This window comes from Daucus carota, chromosome 3, assembly GCF_001625215.2.
Source record: "Daucus carota subsp. sativus chromosome 3, DH1 v3.0, whole genome shotgun sequence".
Taxonomy (NCBI): domain Eukaryota; kingdom Viridiplantae; phylum Streptophyta; class Magnoliopsida; order Apiales; family Apiaceae; genus Daucus; species Daucus carota.
Window position 1 is genome coordinate 34420753 of NC_030383.2, and position 16179 is coordinate 34436931.

General features: G+C 35.9%; 2 protein-coding genes and 1 long non-coding RNA gene across 6 annotated transcripts; 2 read left to right on the top strand and 1 right to left on the bottom strand.

Annotated features, from left to right (window-relative positions):
- The first annotated feature begins 1302 nt into the window (after window positions 1–1302).
- LOC108214638 (uncharacterized) lies at window positions 1303–3244 on the top strand. Its single transcript, XM_017386761.2, has 3 exons — window positions 1303–1569; window positions 1948–2002; window positions 2364–3244. Exons 1-3 carry the CDS (start codon window positions 1459–1461, stop codon window positions 2708–2710), a joined length of 513 nt encoding a protein of 170 aa, XP_017242250.1. The 5' UTR covers window positions 1303–1458; the 3' UTR covers window positions 2711–3244.
- A 1447-nt stretch (window positions 3245–4691) lies between these two features.
- On the bottom strand, window positions 4692–15634 carry LOC108214635 (uncharacterized). 4 transcript variants are annotated; one of them, XR_010289535.1, is made up of 16 exons: window positions 15441–15634; window positions 15138–15285; window positions 14808–14926; window positions 14643–14724; window positions 13838–13989; window positions 13305–13454; window positions 13122–13232; window positions 12799–12910; window positions 8098–8244; window positions 7945–7982; window positions 7772–7864; window positions 7595–7668; window positions 7396–7488; window positions 6236–6319; window positions 5777–5923; window positions 4902–4957 (listed from the first exon to the last, which is right to left on the bottom strand). XR_010289535.1 is itself a non-coding variant. In XM_017386757.2 (14 exons), the coding sequence occupies exons 1-14, from the start codon at window positions 15516–15518 to the stop codon at window positions 4823–4825; spliced, it is 1596 nt and encodes a 531-aa protein (XP_017242246.2). In that variant the 5' UTR covers window positions 15519–15632; the 3' UTR covers window positions 4692–4822. The 4 variants fall into 4 exon arrangements, 2 of the variants coding, with proteins under 2 accessions (XP_017242246.2, XP_017242247.2); XR_010289536.1 differs by lacking the exon at window positions 4902–4957 and having other exon boundaries at window positions 7392–7488; XM_017386757.2 differs by lacking the exons at window positions 7396–7488; window positions 7595–7668 and having other exon boundaries at window positions 4692–4957; window positions 15441–15632.
- On the top strand, window positions 4918–5421 carry LOC135151068 (uncharacterized). The gene is made up of 2 exons (XR_010289537.1): window positions 4918–5056; window positions 5241–5421. It is a non-coding gene; the product is annotated as an uncharacterized LOC135151068 (long non-coding RNA).
- Window positions 15635–16179: the final 545 nt, after the last annotated feature.

Sequence of the window (16179 nt, forward strand, 5' to 3'; positions counted from 1 at the left end):
ACAGATACTCATTTAAAATTGCATCTTGCATTAAGATTAAGGAAAATGCTAGGTACCCAAAAAAATGTTCCCAAATTTCCCCCCGCCCCAAATTTAATTGGCAAGGTTCAACTTACACTAATAATAATGGGATCTCTTGTATACACATCAACCACAATAAAAGGAACAGACCCAAACACAAGATTCTCATTACAACACAAACCCACATCCTTCTCCTCAACTACATCACAACTTTCAACATACTCCCACTCATCAGCCTCAGAAGAATCAGAAGCATAAGCCCACGTGGACATTGGAACAAGACATGGATTACAAAACATAGATGACGCAGTAGCATTAGAGTTAGACACAGAGAGTGTGTTTAAGCCCTTGGGTTTTAAAGTATTGGACGAGGGTCTAGGAGGAGTGTAAATATCAGCTCAGATACATTGTGCTTGTTATAGGCTTGTAGCTGGCTGTTACTTCTCTAATTCATCTGTAAATCTGTTACTATTCCTAATGTGTAAACTAAATTTTAATATAAGTTTTTGCCATCACATCCTAATTAAATCATAAAGATACAATATATAAGTACATAACACTCATCAGTCATCACTCATCATCAGCATTTCAACTTAAAAAAAAAAAAAAAAACCAAACTAAGTCCGCAAACATCAACAACAGAAGGTGAGTCTTTTAATCACAGCCAAGGGAAAATAGACCAAAACCCACATATAAGAAACTTAAACTATAAAACTACTTAATAATTCAAATAAGAACACAAATTACAAAGTAAATGACAAAGTTTTAGTAGTTTGTAAACCTAATTGATGAACAAGTAAGAGCACATAGATGATAGAAATGGAACAATAAAGAAAGCCGGGAACTCACATTTACTTCACGAGAGATTAGCATACGCGAGATTTAGCCGTTTAGGAGATTGTTTTGAATCAAAGATTCGTTTTTGGGGATTTAGAAATGAGGGATTAAAGAGGCTCTGACTAGTGACTACATTATACGCTTGCTTTAGGTTTTTAACTATTGGGCCGGGTTTTTTTTTTGGGTTGGGTAAATATTTTAACGAGCTCGTAACGAGCTGTTCGGTAAACAACAAACTCGGTTCGGCTCGATATGTTCGGGAACAAGCTCGTGTTCGGCTCGTTAGTTAACGAGCTCGAGCTCGAACACATTTTTTTTGTTCGATAAGAAAGCTCGGCTCGACTCGGTTTGTCAGAAAAAATATAAAAACTCGGCTCGTTTATGTCAAAACTCGGTTCGGCTCGGTTCATGAACAGCTCTAGCCACAAATGAATACGAAAGAGAGAGAGAGAGAGAGTCGAATTTTGATTTTTGAGCATAAACCCTGAAAGCTTCTGGAAGCTTCTGCAGCCGTTTTTTTTTTGTTGTTGTTGTTCAGGACTTCTGCAGCAATTGAGACAACACAACATCGACAACGGTGTGTAAAACAGAAGTGGTTTAATGGCGAAACCGGCGGTGAGCAAGAGAAAGATTGGTGATGTTGACATTCGCGATTCTCCTTATTTCAAGATTCGTGCTCTTGTTTCTCTTCTTCGTCCCCGTTTTCTTCAGGTCCCTGTCTCTCTTCAATATTCACTTGTGTATATATCATTACAATAACTTCCAATGTATTCAATGACTTTCTTCTATTTGTTTGCTCTTTTTATTTTATTTTCTTTCTTATATCATCTAAGTACAGTAGTCGTCTCGGAACAACTTGTTATTTATTCAATGATTATGCTGAAATCAAAGTCAGGAGAGCTAGAATTAATCTTCTTCAGCCTTGATACTTGAATGATTCTATAATTAATTGAATGATTATGATATGCTGTTCAATATATATCTTTTATTCATATGATACCGACTATATTTCCTAAATTCTTTTGTAATAGTCAGCTGTTGTGGATTGTGATTTGTGACGACTGTAATTGCAAATCTTTTATAACGTAGGTTCTCGAAACACCTGACTTTCACAAGTGCGAAGCAGCTACAGATATTGAACAAGGTAAATGCCGCCTCGGATTTTTATCTGTAAAGCTGACAGAGAACAATCAGCAATTATAAAGTCGTGTTTGTGCTCATAGTATATGTCAATTACATAGACACATCAAACAAATATTGCGTTTCTTATTTTCAACAATTGTCAAATGTATTGCTGGTCAAGATCTTCCTAGTTGCCATCTTCCAGGTGTATCCTTTTAGTCCTACTCTCGCTTGTTCTTATAATTCTTGACAGCAGCCTTGGTATTGTATGGACATGCAAATTAATGAATGCTTGGCGTAATCTTTTAGTGTACACTTGGATGCCACTAGCTGCTGTTTCTAATTATTTTCTTGTTTACATGGATATGCCCTGTGAAACTCAGGGATGAAGCTTGTGATGGAATATTACAGACAGATGCTTACCGAGGCAAACAAAAGAGATAAAATGGACAAGGCACCTCGTCAATCTGAATCAGCTAAACAGAGCCTGGGAAGACAAAAAGCAACCCATCAAGCTAAACAAGTCACCAAGGAAGCAGATGATAAGAAGCTTTTTGCAGCTCCTAGCAGCCCAAAGATGACATATGAGAGTGGCGGCAGACTATATGGTTCTTACATCGTGGGTGGTTCGCTTACAGGATGGAACTATATCACATTTAAAAACAGAAAACAGCCACAGTACTACGGAGTCACAAAGGAGACACATCGCAGTAACAGGCGCAAACCATGAATTGGTATTAGCACACAGGAAACTTGAATTTGCTGGATACTTTAAACTAAAATACAAGGAAATGAGTTTGGCGGGAAACTAGCAAACATGCTACTATCTGGTCATGTTTGACGTACTGAAAGTATTGCTGCTGGCCTAATTTGCTTAACGTTTTTGAGACACCTGCTAGACTCTTATGTGTGTTTAAGCACAGAGTCAGATATATTTTGGTTAGCAAAGAGTACCTAGACCTCGGTCACTAATGGCAAAAGAACAAAATGCAGTACAAGTTAATACTTCCCTTCTGGTGTTGAGTTTGTTGCTAAACTCACATTCACATATGATTGGTTATCTGCTTCAGTATACTTGTTATACGTTATACATTTTTGAATTAGTTTCAGCGTCAACAGCTCAGTGATTAGGATGCTCATTTTTCAAGCAATAGATTTTTGCCCCCATTCTTGAAGTTTCTGCTGTGTTGGTCACTGTACATTTGTTTGGTTGCAACATTTATGAATTTAATTAGAAGTTGATTACAGAAGTTACTTGCCAGTTTTTTTTTTTTTTTGACAAAGTTACTTGCCAGTTTAATTGCATACATTCAAAAAATTAGTTCTTCGTTGGCTCCTCAAGTCACTCGGAATAAAAATTATCCCGGAAAATAGTGGTCCCCTGATGAAATTTAGGAGTTGGCTTCTTTTTTTCAAGTTGGTTAACTTGGGACCCTTTAAAATTTAGGAGGGATTTGTAATTGGTCCTAACTTGGTTAAAATTTAATAGAAGGAAAATTGGAGAAGAAATATTATTGCTCTAAAATTTAGAAATAATTTTAACATAATTTTTAATTAGCTATTTGATAGACTTAACTATTAAGAATTTATTCAACTGTTAAATAAAAAAATTATTTAATCATATTATTATATCATAATTATATTTCACAATAAAATTAATTAATTTTAAAATATATACGATAAAATAACAAATATTATAATTGCCGTGCATTGCACGGGTTATAAGTTGGTTTAAGTTTATTTTGAATCGACAAAAAATAAAATATAGCAAAAAGTGGCTTTTCCTTATTGTGATTCAAAATAAAATGGTATGTTGAAAATTAAAAGAGAGACGAGACTTGAGGCTTCTCTTCTTCAAATTAAGTAGAACAAACATATTGACAACCAAAACACCGTAAATTTCACAACTCCAAAACACCGAAAATTTCACAACTAATTATGGATAGTAGAATATTTTTTGTTATTATTTTATCAGACTTTGATGTAATGCGTTAACTTACGGATCCTGTTCTCTACCAACCGGTTGCCAGAGGTTATCTAACATACTGTACGAGGGGCGTTAGATTGAAATCTATTTAGATTTCAAGGACTCAGATCCAATCTTGAGTTTTTAATGTATCCACGGATATTATCCGTGGAAAGATGTACTCCCTTTCCGCAAATAATATCCGCGGAAAGGAAAACTTTCATTCCGCGGATATTTATAGCAGATACATTATAAACTCAGATTGGATCTGAGCCCTTGAAATCTAAATCTAATGGCCCCGTACAGTGTGTTAGATGGTCCCGTACAGTGTGTTAGATAACCTCTTCCCGGCAACCAGTTGATAAGGAACATGACGTTAACTTACATCATTACATGTAAAACAATGAAAAGAGCATAGACTTGTGTTCTAAGAGACTACCAAGTACCATATATACAGGCATATTGAAGAGGGCATAAATTTGATTTTAAAGTGACCGCTTTATATGCAGGTTAAGTTATATAGATTGCAATAACCACAACAGATCCACGATTAGGATGAGGTCAGATACGTTTACATACGATAGTTGATTAAAAGGCACACAGATTATTCAGAAAACAGAGACCAAATAGTTCATAAAGTACTAGAAGATAAATCAACAAAACCCCTCCTTTGCCCATTCCTTTTATGTTCAGTAGCTTAAATTGCTTGTTCTAGTTGTCAAGATCATGACACATTCCTTTGCCATGTGAAAATAAACTCCTTTTTTTTATATTACAACCATAAAACAAAATATATTAGGTATTATTTGTTCAGAAAAAGAAACCTACAATTTATGCTACCGACTAATATATCTTAGATAAATGTTTGCTGTACACTTAAAAGTCATTGAAAAGCAGGATAGCATCATCAAGCTTCATCAATGAAGATTCTAAAACAAGTCTGATTTTCATCCACCTATCAAATCTTTTCCCCAACTCTCCTTCACGCTTTTCTCTTGGTAACTGAGCAATCTGGCACAAGTTCACACAAAATAAGTGCATATGTTTAACCATTATATATGTAGACAAGAAAAGCTTGATGGCGCAAAGAAGCTCAGAATGCTAGCAGAGGTAATTTGAAGAGCAAACCTTCCCAAAGAGAGACCAAAAAACAACTAATTTAAAGAAATTTTGCTCTTTAATTTTAAAAGTTTGTCCTGCAAAGCTTTTATCCGACTTATTTCACGTTGGTCACATTATTATTTGGGAATAACAGTTTTTCATATCATCAAAGCACTCTGTTTTCCGAATGCAGGTATTATGGCCAAATATCATGCTCCAAAGGTCTAAGATAGTTGCAGGTTGACTAGATGCAATCTCTATGACTGGAAAGAATAATAACTTTCAATTCCAAACTTCTTGTTTTGAGTAATATATGTAGTTTCACATTGGACACATTATTATTTGGGATAAACTGTTTTTGAGAATTATCAATAGCCCTCGGTTTTCCTAATGCAGGTCGTGCCAGGTACTATGGCTAAATTTCACGTTACACAGTTCTAAGACAGTTGCATTTTGACTAGATGCAATCTCCATAGCTGGAAATAATTGATAACTATCAAAATTCCCGACTGTGTTTCAAGATCGAACAGGACCATGAATACAATTAGATTGTAATTTGTGCTTCAAAGATAGTTTGCAGTCCTTTCCAGCTAGACTGGGGGCTGCTTACCGGAAACATTTGTTCTTCTAAAAGACAAAATTGTTTTTTACGAGCTCTTAATGTAAAAAGGGAAAGCTTTTATCAATGCATCCACTGCTTTGTGTTTGAAGTTAGATGCAAATACTAACCTCTTTATCCTTTTCTTGTTCAAAAGCACTTCGAAGTCGTAAATTTAAGGCAGCATGGTACATATCATCTAGAATATGTTGCCAAAGTACAGGCTTCTTTACTGCCCACAACAGGTACTTCTGTTTTCCTTTATCTTTTTCCATGACCTGCAATAAATAAGATAAGAATTACAAGCTAACTAAGCACCACAATTAAGAAACAACAATACTGGATCAATGGTTATCAGGCTATTTTAGATACTCATATTATGTTTATACTTATAATCAGAACTTGCAGAAGTTCAAATGACAAACAGGTCCTAAACAAAACACCTAAAACTATGTTCAAAAAGTTGGCTATTTACTTGACACACACTGATGCACTCGCTCAGCACATGTACACAAAAATAAGACAATTGACTTTTTATGAGGGCATCAAGCTGCTCCTTAATTCCTCAGACAAGGCCTAACTATCTATACCTGCAAATGTAAGTAATCATCTTTCCACATCCGATGAAGAATCTTGGCTGCATCTTTTTTATCAACAAATGTGTCCTTCGAAATCTACCCAAAAAATATAAGATACATCTGTTAACACCTTCTCAATTCATAATATATTGCCTCACAAATGCATCAATTCTAAATATGATAAAACTATCAATTTAAGTAGTCATCTCAAACAAAACGAAGTCAAATGACTTGTTACAAACATCCCATTAAAATTTTTTGACAGACAACTGAGCATAATTCAAATAAAAAGGATATATTAGATATAAGCCTCTCCTAATTTCTAACACATGCAACATATAAACACGGGGGTTATTACCATCCAGGCATCCACCCTGACCATTAGCAATGAAGTATGCAACGAAAGTGATGGTTAATCTAGAAGTAAAGATCACAATACAATACCTAAAGAATTGAACATGATAAGCACACAAAAACTGAGGTGATTCCTGAATACTCTAAACAAGAGTTCCCAACGTAAAAACTTTACACAACATGTTTGAGTGAATGACTGAACCAGATATTTCCCAAAGAAAACTAACAGCAGAATTACATACAATGGAAAGTAAAGCGATGGCAATCTAGTAGTAATGACCACAATATAATTATTTAAACAATAGAACGACAAGTATGTGAAGGCTGATGTAATTTCTTACACCCTACACTAGAGTGCTCGACGTAAAATGGTATAACTGATTCTACATCTTTGCACGACATGCTAGAATATATAACAATCAGAAAGTTCCAAAACGAAAAAGCAATGGAATCAAATTAATGGAGAATAAAGAGATTGTTCCTAGAATTATTTTATAGACGGTTTATGAGTTTCTGATAATAGGAGTCAGTTAAATAGTGAGTGGAAGAAGTTCATTGATATGTTTCTGGGGAATCAATCTTGTATTGTTAATTGGGATTTATAGTTGTTTGAAGAACATAGAAGTGGAGAGCCCGGTAATGGGGTCCAAAATGACATTTTCTTAGACGGAACTTGAAGCTTGTAAAAGCAAGTGGCACGTCTAATAATGTTTGATCAATAATTGATGTATTCAAATGGCATGCTTCAAGTGCAAAGTCATGAATTCATCAAGCTTTAGGTAGAAAGTTCCTAATGTAGACAAGGGTTACTCACTTACTCAGTTACTCCATGCTGAAAGATGTTACTTTTGGGGAGGCTTATCCAGAAGTTGAGCTTAGGACAGGCAAGCTTATTGTCCAGGAGGGTTGAACTGATACAGCGGCATTCTTGGATAGTAAGAGGGTGGAATATTTAGGAAAAATTACCATTTATATTAATTTTGTAGTATTATAGATTATTCCAGCAATCCTACTGACAGGATTTGCACATAGTTACACTCTCTAGAACTGGTACAGAGTGGCCTTGACAGGGAATGTTGTGATGCTAATCCCTGTCATGTTCCAAATGCAAATCTCTTGAGGGTCACTCCACAAGAAAAATATATACAATTGTGACTTCATTCAAATAGTGGTCACAAGATTGATATATTTTACCATTTCAGTCTCAACAACACGATCTGCTTGTAGAAGTAACTTGAAAATCCTAGAAGCTTCCTTGCCATATCTTTTCAGCACAATAGATTCCACCTGCAGCATAACATATATCAGATTTGCATTGGCTTATTTAGTTCTTTTTATATATCTGCAACAAAAGCAATTAATTATACCTCCCTAATTTGAGCCAACTCAAGGATTTTCTTTAGATCTGTAATGAGTATAATACTGTTAAATTACATTCAACAACAGTTCAGTAGCAATTCACAAAAAATACGCTTGAAATTCTTCAAATGATAGGATAAGATGGGATGCATTGTAATTACCAATACTATATGTTTCATCTATTCCAGTAATACTGGGCATATCACATCCCAATTGAGCAAGGGATGCTCTAACTCGATCTGAGTTCATAGTACGTCCTTCTTCGCTCTTTATCACTTCTTGCATAATGTCATCAATAGACAGAGGAACTGCAGATATATAAAAGAGTATGAAAAATTCAAGCACCTATCATATGGATGCGGCACCTAAATAGATTTTATAATCCAAACTGCAACATGCAGGGTAGAATTACTAACTGGTAAAACTGTAAAAGATTTAGAAATTTAACCCGACACGTCAAGTGCAATGAGCCAAAGGCTACCAAAGTTTATTGGTGAATACTGAATACGCCCCTAATATAAAAAATAGAAATATTTTTTAAAAAAAGCTACTCAGACCCCCACCTACCACCTTACTCACATAACCTCCAGATGATGACAATACTTGGCAAAAATCATAGATTGTCACATGCACATGTATAAACCATTTGTTTATTAATAATAATTAAATTCTTGTCATAATGGCAAACAACTTTGTTGTTCAACTGTCTCAGAAACTTCAACATTTGATTTACAAACCTTAATTATTTTTATGAAGGATAGTCGATATATTACATAATCTTAAGCTTCTATATGTAGGTATCATTTTATGGAGTGAGATTGGAGTAAGTAGACAATGAGCAGAACACAGCCATCTTTCCACTTAAATAGCTAGAACAGAGTCCAGCCAGCCAACAAGTGGAACAAGAAAAGCAGTTATATGTTAAACATGTAATTCTAATCGACCTCGGTCATGGCTCTATATTAAAGGTCATACTGCGAAAGTAACGAAGCTACGGAAGCAAGTCTAGACGTCGAAAAAGATGCCATGTAAGTCTAAATAGAAGTAGACCAAGTAGCTAAGCCTTCTTTTCTTCTTCCGTTCGGTCCCTTTCGTGTGAAGGCACCAGGTTCCAGTTAGACATAAATGATTCTTAAAATAGGCTGCTCCTGGCTAGCAAGGAGTACGATCAACTTAGGACTTCAGTTTATGGGATATGTAGATGAGTTTTGGCTGGTACAACCATTCTATTACTGTAACATCCCAAAGTCCACCACTAGATGCATATCGGACCCAACAACCTACCACAGGTCGGCCCAAAAGTGCTAGCAAATTGGTATACATTAATTATTTGCTTGTGCTTATAAAGGGCCTAAACACTCTTCATCTAACCGATGTGGGATGTTACAATACATTCACCCTGTGAGTTCGCCCAGATGGCCAGCCTGCTTGAGAAAACACAGAAGGATGACATTTTTACTACTATAATGTCAGGAATGGCCTATCTTAGTTGCAATTAGTTGCAGTACTTGCTAATAGTAGTAGTCAGGATTAGTACTTAGCACAGTAGTACATTTTAGTAAGGGTAGTTGTGTCATTTCAGTACTAGAAGTTAGTTATAGTTGAGGTTTGCCTATAAATACTTGATAAGCTTTGTATTTCCAGTCATGTTGAATATGAATATGAAAATGGAACTTGTTCCACAATTCTGTCGCTCTTCTCTCTAGGGTTTCTCTCTCTCTAGAAATCTATCTTGTTCTTCAAATTTCTCTTCTCATCTAACTCTGATCTATCTGAACTCTATTTCTCACCTCCATTTCTGCCTATTTCTTCTCTAAATCTCTATTATCAAGCTATTATCTTACTTATAAACTCAGAAAACACCAAATATAGTAACAAAGCTAGGTCAGAACTCATTAGTTCCTGACAAATTGGTATCAGAGCTGTACAAATCAATCAACCACTGCTTCAATCATGTTGTGCACATCAATCCTAGCCGAGCGAGACTAGAAGTGTAGTAATCGCAGTAGCAAGTCAGAAACTTTGTTCTCAACAGTTCAGGTTCTTTGTTTTTATGTCACTCTCTTAGATCTGTGCATTTCCGTGTTAGTTTGTGTTGATTCACTGTCGTTTAGAAGTGATTAGTAGTTACTTGTACTTGTTGTCGAAGATAATCACAAAAAGAAGGAAGTTACATCTGAGTTGGTAAATTGGAGATAGTACTACTCTGTTATGTCGAATTGCCGTTACTGTGACTTGAACTGGACTGAAGAGGTGATTCATATCTGTGTTGTTGGCACTAAGAACATAAATAGAGGAGAATATTAGTCTTGGTGTGATTTTCAGAAGTCACTCTTGTGTGTAGAGAATCTATTTGTGTAAGTGTGCTTATAAGAGAAATTGTGTTTGATAGTTTTGCTGTTGGTGTGTTGATCTGCAACACTAGTGGAGATTTGTGTAGTAGTGGAGGTAATGCTGGTGAATGGAATAAGAAGTAAAGGTGTAGCAGTGAAGAAAAGTAATCACTGGAGGAGTGCACATCAGGTGTTTGATTTCTGGTCTCAACTAGTTCAAAGTTGTTTGTTGAAGTTTGATAGTTTCCGGCTCTCATTTAGATAAATTTAGCAGTTCCGATTAATTTCATTGAGAAAAATCACAAACATACTAGATCTATCAAGTTTTCTTACATTCCAGAACTGTAGCACTCTGTTTCTTGTAGTTGATCAGAGTTGAACTGGTTGTGAGTTGATATTCTTGAAACTAGTGGAAATTCTAGAACTGAGTGGCGAATTGAATAGTGGCCTCTGTGTGTTTGTGTTGTACTGGATTTGGTGGAGTAATTTGCTGTGTAGTGAAGTACGAGAAGTTTTAGTTGTCCTGTAAACAACTTGTCTGATCAAGTGACTGTGAGGTGATCAGTTTGATTGTGGTTGTACTAAGAAGTTACTACTACAAACAAGTCGTTAGCTAATTGGAGTAATGGAAATAGGAAGTGACAGGGCTTTTAATGAACTCTTGCAAGAAGTTCAACAGCAATTTCTCTGGTACAGAGAACAATCCAGTAGGAAGTTTCAGGAATTGGAGGATTTAGTTGCTTTGGCTGCTCAAAAGATGGAGTTATTGAAGAAGAGGGAGGCTCAGAAGAGTAGAAGACCTAGATTGCCAAATTCTTTCGCATCCAAACAGGAACCATTGGATTCTCATTTCACTCAATTTGAGGAGTATACTGAGCAATTAAGGAAACCATACCACTGTTTATGATAACTCGGGAAGAAGAGATGTCTTCTCCAGAAAATTCAGAACCAAGTTCAGAGGAAAAGTCTGAAATAATTTCTTCAATCTCAGAATATCAGATTGGGGATTCAGTGCATCATCTTGAGTTAAGACCTCCCAAGTTCGAAGGTGCCAGAGTCTTCGAGTCATCATATGATTTTGAGCACCTTGTGGCTGTTGAGCGTATCTATAAATGATGACCCTATCTATGATGAAGATCCGATGGAGGGGGAGGCGTGCTGGCCTGAGCATGAACTCATTTCAGGAATCTTACGAGGAGATGACTTACACTCATCTTGTTTATCACAGTCTGATTTTTGCACAAGCGAAAGATTAGAGGTGAGAAACAAACCAAATGAGGTATTTGAAGATGGTGACATACCAAAGCTTGGTTATTACAAAGCTGAAGAGAGACAAGATGATGCTGAAGAAGTGACTTCAGTTACTTTTACCAATCTAATGGACTTGATGGAGGATGCCCCATGTAGTGTTAGTCCAACTACTGGAAATTTTCATGGCAAGGGTGTGCTTATTTTTGACCCGGGTGGTTTTGTTCAAAACATCAATTTAACAGGTATTCTTGAAGGTCAAAGATATTTTGGGAGTTCATGAGGAGATTAATAGAGTTGTTGGCGAAATTAATCAACAGTTTGACCAATCTGTGAGGGCTGCTCTGATAGTGACACCCATGTACTTTGTGATGAGATATGGTTTTCTTGAAATGGACAGGGTAATGAGATTGAATTACCATAAGGCCTCAAGGAAAAGCCAAAGACTGACAGTATACATATTTGATCCAGGAGGAAATTGAAGCCGTCTCCAAGGTGTTTTGACTGGTATTCCAAAGCTTCAACAATTGTCACTGTATTTGTGTATTTGTCAAGGGAAATGACCTATGCACCTAAGGAAAAAGAAAGTCCAGTGGCTCAATCATTATCCAACATACTTGAAGACACAAAGTGGAGAAGTGCAAGATTAACCATGAGGACATGGTTTATTTTCAAGGAGGGAGATATGTCAGGAATGGCCTATCTTAGTTGCAATTAGTTGCAGTACTTGCTAATAGTAGTAGTCAGGATTAGTACTTAGCACAGTAGTACATTTTAGTAAGGGTAGTTGTGTCATTTCAGTACTAGAAGTTAGTTATAGTTGAGGTTTGCCTATAAATACTTGATAAGCTTTGTATTTCCAGTTATGTTGAATATGAATATGAAAATGGAACTTGTTCCACAATTCTCTCTCTCTAGAAATCTATCTTGTTCTTCAAGTTTCTCTTCTCATCTAACTCTGATCTATCTGAACTCTGTTTCTCACCTCCATTTCTGCCTATTTCTTCTCTAAATCTCTATTATCAAGCTGTTATCTTACTTCTAAACTCAGAAAACACCAAATATAGTAACAAAGCTAGGTCAGAACTCATTAGTTCCTGACATATAATCTGTTGGATAAAATGAAGCTATCTTCACGCGCCCTGATATAGTAATTGGATCTACCACTGCCAGTATAATCGTAATCTACTACTTCCAAAATCTCAGTATCAATTATTCGTTAACATACACTAGTAGACATGAATTTAAAATTTAAATTGATGCAATAGATAATTGTATTACCTGAACTTTCCACTTTTACTTTGGTTTCTGTTCTTCTAGTTGCCTCTAGAACTGCCCCCAAAACAGTTGCCGCTCCAGAATCAAGCCGAGCTCGGACATTTTCAATGCAGCTCTATGACAAAAAAGTAGATTAGTATGAGGTTTTATAAATACCAGAACATTAAGAAATTAATACCAGCAACTTTCAGATATTAACAAAACATCTTTCACTCATTCACCAAACGGTTCTGAAAACCTGAACTGTTGATTAATGTCTAAAAAGATCTAGCAAGTAAACAAGAGTTATCACCTGTTGTATTGATACTAAAGAGAGCCAGACTTACCTTATGCCTAAGGCGGCGTACAAATTCTTCAAAATTTACCCGCCATAAAACTTCTTTCTTCTGATTTGTAGCCCATAATTTAGTCTCAGACTCCAAAGCATCCAGTTTCCGCTGTTATGAGTCATATTAGTTAACATGTTTAATCAAGCAAGTATATCAAATCTAATCTAATTCTTGATCAACCTTCTCTCCAGCAGAAGCCAAGTTACTGGAATTATCATTGCTCTTTTGCTCAGGATCATCTGTCCATGTATCTGTTTCAAGTAAAAATCTAACTGAATCCATAGGAGATGCTTCTGCCAAAGCACGTGCCTCTATAGTATCTTCCACTGTCTGCAGTTTCAAGAACTTATTTACTGTCCGAATGTAACCTCCAATATTTATAATGCAACAAAACATAGGAAGATTCAAATACTATCACATTGACAGTAATAGTATTCATGGATTTGAAAGGAAGGGATGATATCAGTATATTATTAAACACAAGTTCCAGATTTTGAACAAAGATCGTGCCTGCTTTCACCAAAAAAATATCTTCAATGCCTACCAGAATTATCGAACAAGAATATCAAAGTTAAAATATTATTAGTTTGGAGTCTGAGGGAGAGGGCAAATGATAACGTCAAAAGGGTATAGACACTAATTTGGTAGAGTCACTTATGTACATCACAATATTCCTTGTTCCTGAAGAAAATATCAAACAAAAGATACAACACCTTGGTGAATTTAGCAGCTCTTTTCTTTGCAGCAGTTTCCTCCTCAGTTGGTGGAGCAAGAAACGGTTCATGAGCAGGGCATCGTTCCACATACTGGGCATTCACAAGTTTTCTAAAACACTCATGCAAGGCATCTGAAGCTGTAGAATTTCCTAAATAGAGTGCAACAATTCATTAGCAAACTAGACTTCTAGTCATTTATGAATATTACAGCATACCTTGCACCCAATAATCCCCAACCCCTATCCATGCACATTTGCATGATTACGTATTATATTCCACTCAACTGCAGATAATATTTAGGTTTAACTCTCTCTTTTCAACTAGACCCTCGAGTAACAAAAAAAGTCCCTAGTTTGACATACAAATTAGATGTCAGTGTGACGAGGCACTTTGACACCATTGTTACTGCAATGTTATAGATATTTAAAATAAAAACTGCTTCATGCTCATCACAAAAACAAAAAAATATAGCCGACTACCTACACGTTACCCCAACTCTTCATTTTGCCTCGAGTACCCGTGTAGGACATGGGCATGGAAACTCCGACACTTATTTTAAGCCAAAACCACGTAAATTTTCAAACTATCGCCGAGTCCGCCACTCGGAAATGTATCCAGTTTGGACACTTTCAGCCGAATCCGGGTAACATAGCGGACTACAAGCAGAACATATGTGACAAATTCCAGGATTTGAAATTGGATATACCACTTATACGTAATATCACCAAGGGTATACTATTAATTATTCTAGTGATTACAACTACAATCAACTATATGCAAAGTTGCAGTGAGGAATACTAACTTGATGGCTCTTTCTGCCTTTCTACGATATCATTCACCGAAAGTCTGCCATCTTGAAGCAACCATACAAAAATCTCTTCACACTGCAAGAACAAAATCCAAAACACGATTAACCTAAACGCCAATAATTATTCAATCTTCAATGATGAAGACCACGCCAACCTACCTCTTTACCCAATTCCTCATTTACTATTGCAATAAATTTTGGAAACCTCATATGATGAATGATATTATGAAATAGCGCCATATACTGAGTTGAAATCCTCGGAGCACCTCCAAACCTGCCTGCATTAACACAAAAATAACTACACTGCAACTTTTTACATAACAATCCAATCAAACAACACAAACTAACTTAGACGAAACATCTCATATTCTTATTTAATTTCTTATAACCTAACTCACACAAGTGACTTAAATAACCAATACCGCTCGACAATTTCACATTACATAATAACCGAAACAAAGACAGAAATTAAAGGCACGAAAAGCACACCTTCAGACTGAGTAGCGAAGGCCTGAACACAATTATGCTGAATAAGAACAAGTAACGAATTAACCGCATTCTGTTTACTAAGCTCAGTGAAGTGTATAATCTGTGCTAGCGGTAGGGTTCCTTTTCGAAGAAGACATTCACAAACTTTCTGTACACACAAATTATGCACACAATCAAATATAAATTATCAATCATAACTTGAATAAAACCATTTAGCAAAAAAAAAAAAACTTGAATAAAACCAATTACTAACAAAATTAAGAACATAACATATAGTTATAGGCAGAGGATATAGATAATTACAGCGACGATATCACCGAAATAGGCGGATATGAGATTGACGGCGAGTTTGATGCCGTGTTGCGACGGCGGCGTCAGCATCGTTTTGGGTTGCGACGGCGGGAAAAAAAAAGAAGCACAGTATAAGTTTATTTTAAGTTTAGCACTGTTGCTATGGCCAGATTGGTGGCTCGAAGGTCTTTGGTCCTTACCTCGGAGAAACGATATAATTACTGTTTATTTTAAGTTTGGGCAAATTAATTTATAGGTCCTTGAACTATTGACGTTTTATTGTCTGGGTCCCTGAACTAAAGATTCCGTATTTTAGGTCACTTAACTTTTCTATTTTCTGATCTAAGTCCCTCCGTCAAAAAGATTCTAACGGTGTTAACTAGGGTTCTTGAGTTTCTTACAGATCAAAGCAATTTTGAAGGTGTTAGTGATATCCAAACTCAAAGTTCAAGTAGTCAAATTGAATCTTGAATCACTATCGACACTCATATGACAACAATTTTCACAAATTAGATTTAATTTTAAAAAAGCCCAAATTGGACCATAAATTTAAGGTTTTTTATCGAATTTAGTGACCTAAATTTATAAAATTTTAAATTAAACATAATTTTTAAAAATTGGTGTCATATGAGTGTCGCCAGCGACCCAAGCTTCGATTTGACTACTTGAACTTTGAATTTGGATATCACTAACACCTTTAAAATTGCTTTGATCTGTATGAAACTCAAGAACCCTAGTTAACACCGTTAGA